This window comes from Passer domesticus, chromosome 16 (assembly GCF_036417665.1).
Source record: "Passer domesticus isolate bPasDom1 chromosome 16, bPasDom1.hap1, whole genome shotgun sequence".
Classification (NCBI taxonomy): domain Eukaryota; kingdom Metazoa; phylum Chordata; class Aves; order Passeriformes; family Passeridae; genus Passer; species Passer domesticus.
In genome coordinates, this window is record NC_087489.1 from 8384162 (window position 1) to 8393563 (window position 9402).

Sequence of the window (9402 nt, forward strand, 5' to 3'; positions counted from 1 at the left end):
TTACTCCAAGCCCTGTCCAACCTGACCTTGAATTCTTCCAGGGATGTGACTGTGCAAGTGACAAGGTGATTTTCTTTATGAAACCACAGTGTCTCTTTCCTTCTCTCTTTCTTTTTCCTCTTCTGGTGTATTACCCCTTCTTGTTAATTAGCTTATAATTTTTGCTTTATAGTTTAATTTTATAGCTAAACACTTCATTATCTCACAGAAGGAAACAGTTTAATATAGGAGATTGCACATCTGTCACTCCCAGTTGGTTCCACAGGCTCTTCTGTCAGGTTTGGAAGAAGACAGACCTACCTTGGTCACTGATCCCACCTCAGCGCTCCCTCGGGCAGTGGGGCAGAGCTGACCTGCTCACCAGGAGACAAGCACTGCTCATTTCTTACAGAAACCAAGGAGAGAACCAGAGGCAGGAGGAGCTGCCCGTCCCAGCTGTGCTCACGGACACAGCACAGTGTGCAGCTCCCAGCAGGAGTCGGCAGAGCTCCTCCAAGAGGCCTTGGAGGAGGAGCGGCTTTTCTGCAGCACTGCCACCCTCCGGCTCCAGGGAAAATTCCCTCTTCCTGGCAGAGAAAAATCCCTGAGCCCCTGGGTTTATCCCCTTTCGCTCCCAACGGCAAGGAGAGAGCTGGCAGCAAAGCTGGATGTGAAAATTGCCATCGGTGAGAATCTGCACAGCAAACCCTTGGGATCAGCAGCTTGGAGGAGTTGCTGTCTGGCTGCCAACACTCCCTGAATTTGGGGGCACCAACGTGGCCAGTTCATCCAAAGACCCCAGAGCAGCTGGGCAGCACCTCGGTGCTCTGATGCCCTGGCTAACAAATGCAGAAACAGGAGACAAGTAACCTGCACCCTTTCTGTATTAGATAAACTTTATTTCTGGGTCTAGGGGTGCATCCTGTCCAGCACTCTGGAAGATGCTGTCCCAAGTCCCCAGAATGGCACCTGTGAAGATCAGGATTCAAGAACTCCACAAGGCAGTTGTGACTCTCTTTAGCTCCGAGGGAAATTCCCTTTCTCAATTGTCCCTGCTGGTTTATATAGATTATCACACATCACCAGTAAGTGATGCACAGGCAGGTGAACCCCAGGCTCTCCTGTCACAAAAAATAATCTTTAAAAATGCTGCTGAGAGGTTGAATCTCATCTAGTAGAAGACAGCTTAGCACAGAAGTCTACTTGCAAAGCAACCCAAAGAGGAAACACCCTCAATGAGCATGATCCAAAATCTGAGACAGATGGCAGCTGTTATTAGAAAGGGTCAAACACTGTTTTCCTGTTTGTGGGCTTTTAATGACAATTTTCACAATAATTTACAAATTTGTTGTTACGCACACTTATGTCCATTTAGTAATGAAAACTGTGAGTTAATTCAGCTCTCAGCTGAGAAACTGCTGTAAAAATGCCCTTGCTGAGGGCTGCTCTCTGGTTTGTGCTCTACAGGCAGCCAAGCGAGTTCCTCACGCTGAACCTGCCCAACCTGCCCTCCCCAGGCTGCTCCCGAGCTCCCTCTGTCACACCAAGGGGAGCCCCTGGAAGTTCCCGAGTGCTGAGGGGGTGGAGTGACAGCTCAGCCTGGCCGTGGGGCTCAGGTGTGCCTGGGGCAGGACGGGGAGGGAGCGTCCCAGCCCTGGGCAGCAGCACAGCCCTTCCCAGGTGGCTGCAGCCCACGACCCAGCACAGCTCTGGGCTCTGCTCGGAAGGCCTGGACAAAGACAGAAGCAGCTGAGGGGCACTGCAAAGTGCCGTGGCACAATACTCCATGACAGGGCTACCAGTGCCTCGTGTCTGGGCGTCAGGAATTCACCCACTGGATACTGTTCAAAGGAGGGGAAAAGATGGAGACCTGAGCCCAAAACACAAACAGAACACATCAACGCTGGAGAATTCCAGGAGTTCAGCTATGTTAGTCCTCAGCAGAGGAGAGGAAATACATCAAAGGGTACTACAGACTTGAGTTTTCCCACCCAAGCTGTTGCAATCATCTCAATAATTCACCTCTCAGGACAGAACTTGCTTTCCAGTAAGACAGACTCTGTTTGCCTTTTACTTCCAGTCACTTCAAGCTGGTTCAGCTTTGTGCCTTCTTGGAAAGAAGAAGTCAGCAGCAGGGTTTCTCAGAGAAATGCAATACAGCAATTTAAACCTGCAGCCAGTCTGGCCTGTCAAAAAAGCGAAGGCAGAGCAGGTGGGGACTGCAATGAAAGCCCCAAGAGTTCTGCTGAAGGAAGGAAAGTCAGGGATTTCTCTCCAGAAAAGCATGGGAAGTGTTAAACCTTGCACCTCACACATCTTGGAGCTTTCCCCACACTGAGCTCTTTCACAAAGACATCCCCCACAATGCTTTTACAGGAGTGGAACCATTATCCTGACAATCAGATCACCCATTCTCAGAGAACTTATATTTAATGTGTGAAAAAAAAGGGAGTACTTTACAGCAGTCCCTAGAAAGAAGAGAAAGGACTGTGGTGAGCAGTCCACTGACAGAAACTGCTCCCTGGAGTTCCCTTCCCCCTTGCCTTCCTCCCCTCTCCAAGTGCAGTAACTCAATCCACAAGGTAACTGAACTCTCCTGGGGGCATCTGGGGCACAAGAGGCTGCAGCTCCTTTCCAAACAAATTCGTTTCATTTCTTTATTTTAAAGTCCACTGATCATCATCATCATCATCATCATCACAAAAAAACCCCATGGGAAACGCAACTAAAGAGAAAAAGTCCAACCAAGACCTAAGAGCCCAGAGCTAGGAGCAGATGTGGGCCTGCAGGAGGAGACGGCCCCGTGCGCCGCAGCTGTGTGGCCAGGGCTGGGTCCTTTATGTCAGCCGCTGAACGATGACAGCGTTGAGCAGGTTGGCTTCCTTCAGGGTCTGGTTCTCATCAGTCAGCTCTTTGTTGGGGAAGGTGGTCATGAGGACAAAACTGGTGGCAGCCATCGCCGGCCGAGCGTCTACGATGAAGAGCCGGATGTCACGGATCCTGCCCAAAGGGATCAAACACAGGGTGGTGCTGTCACTGCCCAGCCTGGACAAGGGACTGCTCTGCACACAGTGGGCAGCCCTGCAGCTCTGCACTTGTATTCCTGCTCTCCACAGCCACAGCAGGCTGTTCTGATCCAACCTGCTATTCAGTGAAATAGCAGCAGCTGCTTTCTGGGCTACAGGCTCAGCTCGGTGCTCTCTGTCTGTGCTGTCAGGGGGTCATTTGAAATGGAAAGCCTCCAGACCCTTTGCTATGAACAATTAACAGATTGACACTTCCTGAGCTTGTCACACACAGCAGAACCCAGAGGATTTCAGCTCCTGTGAGCGGCCACACAGTGACACAGGATCCATTTCTGGAACTCAGTCACAGGCAGAGGCTTTTGTAACTTTTTGCCCTGAGCTTGACCCTGATGGAAACTGGAGGAATGAGTATAAATTACGAGATCAGGAAGGTGAGAAGGATTTCAAGAGATTTTGAGTTAAACAGTGGTATATCTAAGCCAACTCTGCTCATCTATAGAATAGAATTATGGCAAGAGCATCCCTTGGTGCTCCATTCAGCACAGGGAACAGCCTCATAAAAAAGCCTAAATTGAGTCAGAGTAACTGAACCAGGTTCCTAATTATCTGCCAGTTTCCAAAGCCTTTAGAAGAGAATCAGTTTTTTGCAGGTGACATCAAGGAAAGTTCTGCTGCTATCACTTATGCTCCCAGGTGTCGGGTCACTGGCTATAATCTATCCCCCTTTGGAAAGCAAACCCTACCCAACAGTGAGCAACTTAAAAACACCACAACAACTTTATTCCCTTTCACTTGTACAGAAGGATGCCCAGAGCCCCTTCTGGCAGGCTATCCAGGATTTCAGCACTTGCTCCCTGCCTTGCAGGGCCATCTATGCCTGTGCTGTGCCATACCTGTGACTGTGGTTGAACTTCTGCACCAGGCGCCCGCCGTCAGCGAGCCGGATCTGGATGTTGGTGACGGGCTCTGCCTCATCGATCACGATGGCAGAACTGGCTTTGGCTTCGTTCTCTGCCTGCTGGGCTGGAGAGCTGGTGCCCATCACCTGGGGCGCGGTGCTGCCAACAGGGAGACGCAAGGTGAGCTGTTAGAAACCAAACTCACCCGGCCACAGGCTGCCAGGTCAGGCAGCAAGCTCACTGCATGCCAGGCCCAGCTACCAGGGCTCCTCCACAAGCAAGCTGCAAGTCAGAATTCTTGAGTCAGCCAGTCAGCAGGGACTTGTCTAGAAGTTCAACTCTACCATCCCCTTTAGTGCCAAGGGTCCTCACATCCACAAGTTAACAGGGGAAGTGCGAATTGGAAACACTGCTCCAATGCAACACACCATGGAGGTTGCAAACCAGGGATGTGGCTCCTGGCAGGGAGAGGCTGTGCCACCTCCCAGTGTACATCAGTGAGCCTTGTTTCCTTACAGGAACACCTCCCATCCCACAGGCACTCAGGGCCTCTCTTTCAGGATGAATCAGAAGGTTCCACCTTGCAAGGCTGGAGTGACTCTCCCACATCACATGTAGTAAAGCAGTGTCACCATTTTCTCACCTGCCCAGCTTCTGTCCTTCTCCAGTAAAAGCTTTGAAGACACTTTTAGGTTTCACATACTCCTCATCGCGGTGATCCTCCATGTCCAGGTTCACCTGTCCACCCCGTGCTAACCTGCGCAGCTCAGCTGGGACCTCCCTGCAAAGAGAGTGTTCTGAGGCAGCTGCCTGAGGCAGCACAGCAGGAATTCATGGACAAAAAGCCAAGATCTGTGGAATTTCAGGAAGCACAGAGAGCCTTTGCTTAACTGACAGGGCAGATGCACACCTCCCCACTGACAGACGCAAATTAAAGGTTACTTCTCCCTGGCCCTCACCTGCAGTGACACAATGCATCAGAAATTCTCAACACAAATATCAACATGTTTGTTTACTTCAAACTCACTCCCTGTTTACCTGAACCAAATGTTCCATATTAAGAGTAACTAATTTCTTGCAAGAAAGCTCAGGTGAAATGTGCCATGGATTCAGAAGCCTGGATTCCACAGACACTCATGTTTCAGGAAACAGCTGTCCCTTTTCTCCCCTCTCACTACGTACCCTCTGCGGATATCATCGAGGAACTGGGCATTGGATGGATCCTGGTAGCTCCTCAGCTCTCCACTATCCAGACTAAATCCACTCTTCCAGAGCTTCAGTACAACGTGCACCTGCAGCAGCCCCAAAAGAACAATCAGCCTTACTGAGCATCTTGGTGACAACAAGAACTGAAGCAAAGTGAAAAGCTTCAGAAGGGCAGAGGAGCTTCAAGGTGCAAAAACATTCCAGCAGGTTTCTCTGAGCTAAGGGAAAACCCCAAAGCACTGGCTTTTATGTAATGGTCAGGTGTCAATTCCTAGAGGGTGGCACCATGATTCCCTTTTGGATAAATATGGCTGAAGAGCCAGGAATGTGCTGGGTGAGGAGCCTATACCAGGCTCCCACCACAGCCACGACATTTTTTGGTCACAAACCAAGCACAAGGGAATCTTGAACTGATGCTGTCAGCTCCCATCTATGGATATATATTGGATGTATATAATAATGGATAAAGAAGAGTTGATTTCCCAATGCTCTTTGCATACTATTTTTCCTGATCTGCACTTCTAAGAAAAGCTCAGATTCTTAATTAAAATATCACCAGAAACCTGCTTACCCAAGACCTAATCATCTATTATTCCCTGCTTGGAAATCCCACAGGAAGCAGGATTTACTGTATTTCTGTCCTTGTGAATTTCTATCAAGCTTTGTATCTCTTGGGGCTGGCAAGCTCAGTAGCTGGAGCAGAGAAATCCCTGGAGTGACAGCTACAAACCCAAGCAGAGATACTCACATCCTGAGAAGAGTTTGGTCTCCTCTCTCCTGCCACATAAGCTGACTCCTCCTCTGGAGTAGCCCCAAGGCGATACCCTCCCCCTGCAAAAGGCTGGGAGAGAGAGGCAGGCACAGGGTTACAGAACCACACAGGCCAAAGAGCTGCTTCCCTGCTCCCACCACCCCCGTGGGGAGCATGTCCCTGAGCAGGGGAACTTCATGGCATCAGCAACATCTCCTGCCCTGCAGGCAGTGACAGCCTCAGCAAGTTAATAAATGTGGCACAAGAGCGGCTTTTCTTGCCACTCTGACACACAAAATGGAGCTGCACTAAGAGGAGTCCAACTTAGCTGCTGAGATAATCCCAGGACTCCTCAATACCCAACAGCTGGCAGAGTGGAACCTTAACTGAAACGGGGAACAGAAGCAAGAACTCTTCCCTCCCTGCTCACCTTTGGCTTGCTCGCCTCGCCGCCGCTCCTGGCGGCGCGGTCGACGGCCACGGCGCCGTGCTCCTTGGCTCCCTTGAACAGATCCTCCACCAGCTCGTTGGGGCTCTTCTTCCTCGGAGGACCCACGATCTGCTGGCCACTCCTCTCTGAGCCGCCGGCGTAAAACCTGAGAGAGAGCACCCAGCTCCTGCCAGCCCTGCCTGCTGGATCAGGGCTCTCTTGGTGCTTGGGCAGCTCAGTGAAACCCCTGCATCTACAAACACTGACACACCACCAGTGTGTCGCCCACGGCAGCCTCCTGCAAGCTCCTGTGCTGCAAAGACTTTCTTTTTGTGTCAATTCCTGTAGATTACCCGTGGATCAACAGCAACAAAGTGGTAACAATGCTGAGAGCTGGGGAGAGGAGCAGCCCAGAGGGACCAGCCCAGCTGTAAACACCAGTGCAGCTCCATTACCCAGCTGAGCAAGGCCTCCAGCAAATCTCTGACCTGCCAGGGCAACATCCATGGATTCTGAGGGAAGGCACACGTTCACGCCACACAAAGGGTGGATCTCAACTGGAAGCAGTGGATGCACAGTCAGTGAAGTGCAATTAAGCACTTCTGGAAGATTGGGTTTATTAGCTTCCAGATGGCTTGTAACACAGAGTGAGCCCAGCTGCCTGCAGACCAGGGCCCATCCAGGCACAGCCACCCCTGCAGATACATCAGTTCCATCCCATTTGCCTTGCCCGTCAGCCTTGAGGGTATTTAACTACTTAGAGCTGACACTGTAGGACACTGTCCTCCTAATACTCCATGTTCCCCTGGAAATAGGCCCTACATTTTTATTTCTGACTCCACACTCCATTACTTTACCCTTAAGCAACACCTAAAAACAAAAACCCAAAACCAAGACCCTGACCAAAATAAACCCCCAAAACCCCAGCTGTAAGAAAACCAATCTCTGCATAATTCCCACATTTCCATTCCCTGTGGACACAAATGAGGATCTGGGCTGTTTTCTATTCTTAACCCAGGCTTTCCACATCCCACTTGAGGCTTTCTCTCAGTGCTGAGAGCTGGTGCTACACAGCTGAGCACGTGCTTGTGCACAGGCTGTGCTCTGACAAACCTGCCCTGTCCAACCTCAAATGTTTCATGACAGGAACTTCACATCCGTGTAAACCTGGCTTTCCCAAAGAAGCTGCAAGTCCACCCAGAAGGGATAAACATTTGAGCCTTCAGCTGCAAACTCACCTCTGTCCCTCCTCCTCCTCATCATCCTCCTCCTGTGCATGCACCAGGTCTCTGAACGAGGTTACTCGGTGGTCACTGCAAAAACCCAGCAAAGGATGTCAGCCTCAGACACACTCCCTGCTGGAGCATCCCAGCTGCCACAGGCTCCTTCTGCAAGGTGGGCTCTGTTCAGCTGCTCCTGACCCGAGAACTCTTCCTTCATGACAAAGGCAGCAGCTCCTCTTTGGGGCTGGACAGCATGCCCTTACAAAGGGACTTGGCAAGGTAAAATTCACTTTTTTGTTTTGTAAAATGCTCAGCTCGATCAGCTCAGGTGTCACACAAAGGGAGAAAATATTCTTCCTGCAGAGAAATGATCTGCTTAAATGGAAGGTCACTATCAGACTGTTTTAGTGTAAAAGATAAACCAAGCTTTTCCTGAGCACTGAGGCAAGTTTTCCTAACTGACCCCTGGCTGGGCTGTGCAGCAACAGCCAGGCCTGTGATGTACAAACTCTCAGGTTCTCACCATTTCTGGGGAGCCACACAAGGTGAAGCAAACCTAACCACAGAGCTACTCCTCCTGCAAATGAACTCAGCCCGTGCTTTAGAGAGTGTGTGTGCTGTGCTGCCTCCTCACCTGGCTCCAGTGCCTCTGGATATGGAGCTGGGGGTGGGCTGGGGAAGGGTCAGGATGTCCTCGTCACCCCCGTCCTCATAGAAACTGGCAAGTGCAATCTGGAAAGGAAAACCACCAAAGCTGCTCAGGAAAAAGGCACACAAAGCACCCAGCTGAAGCATCTGCCACGCTGGAGCTCCTGAGGCACCTCACCCTAAGGACACCTCCTGTCACTTCCCCTGCTGCAGCTCCTGGCAGAGGCCTCGGCAGGCTGTGCTGTTTGGCTGTGTCATGGCAGGACACTCGCTGCTGCAGGGGTGTCACCCTCCCTGTCAGGGCCCTTCTTCTGCAGCACTTACACAGGAGTTAGGCCAAAATTACTCCTCTGAAAGTGCAGCTTTTGTGCCACCATGAGCAGACTCGGAATTTAACACAGCCGGTGTGAGAAGGAGCAGGACAGGAGCAGGTCGGGATGGAGGCTGACTCGCCCTCAGTTTGTTTGCTGACAGCACCGACAGCCCCACCAGCGTTCGAGTAAAACCTACACAACCCGGCAAAGCCCGGGCCCACCGCCCTCGCCTCGCGCTACAAAGTGAACGACAGAACCAGGAGGGGCCTCAGGCTCAGCCAGCCCACGGCCCCGCCGCCAGGGCTGAGCGCGGCGACGGAGGGGGCGAGGCCCGAGCCTGCGGGACACCGAGCTCCGGCACGGCGCTGCCCCGCCAGCGCCGCGGCCTCCGAGCCCGGCTCGCCGATCCCCGCAGCGGGCCGGGGAGCGCAGAGGGCAGCGGCGAAGGTACCTGGAGGTCCCAGCCGGCGGACTCGAGGAAGAAGCGCGCTCGCTCCTCCTCGGCGCCGGTCACGGCCACGAACTCCCTCAGCGCCTCCTCCCGCTCCGCCATCTTGCCGCGGTGCAGCGCCCAAACCGCGCCGGGCCGCCCCGCCCCGCCCCCGCGTGCGCCGCCAAACCCGCCCGGCCGGAAACACCCGGCGCGACGCGCGGAGCCCGGACCGCACACAGCGGCCCCTGGCGGCCGGGAGGAGGCACCGCACCCGCCCGGCACCGGAACCGGGCACGGGGTACCGGGAACGGGGTACAGGGCACCGGGAACCGGGAATCGGGAACCGGGAACCGGGAACCGGGCACCGGGAATCGGGAAACGGGAACCGGGCACCGGGAACCGGGCACCGGAACCGGGAACCGGGCACCGGGCACCGGGAACCGGGCACCGGGCACCGGGCACCGGGAATCGGGAAACGGGAACCGGGCACCGG

General features: G+C 53.0%; 1 protein-coding gene across 1 annotated transcript; it reads right to left on the reverse strand.

Annotated features, from left to right (window-relative positions):
- Positions 1-2622: 2622 nt before the first annotated feature.
- NSFL1C (NSFL1 cofactor) lies at positions 2623-9086 on the reverse strand. Its single transcript, XM_064391242.1, has 9 exons — positions 8928-9086; positions 8149-8246; positions 7530-7604; positions 6292-6457; positions 5859-5951; positions 5087-5196; positions 4548-4685; positions 3899-4063; positions 2623-2979 (listed from the first exon to the last, which is right to left on the reverse strand). The coding sequence occupies exons 1-9, from the start codon at positions 9027-9029 to the stop codon at positions 2817-2819; spliced, it is 1110 nt and encodes a 369-aa protein (XP_064247312.1). The 5' UTR covers positions 9030-9086; the 3' UTR covers positions 2623-2816.
- Positions 9087-9402: the final 316 nt, after the last annotated feature.

Coding starts and splice junctions, on each gene's coding strand:
- NSFL1C (XM_064391242.1), bottom strand. CDS start 9,029: ATGGCGGAGCGGGAGGAGGCGCTGAGGGAGTTCGTGGCCGTGACCGGC. Junction 6,458..7,529: donor GAGGAGGAGGAGGGACAGAG/GTGAGTTTGCAG, acceptor GCTCTCTCTCAG/GTTTTACGCCGGCGGCTCAG. Junction 5,197..5,858: donor GACCAAACTCTTCTCAGGAT/GTGAGTATCTCT, acceptor GGGCTGCTGCAG/GTGCACGTTGTACTGAAGCT.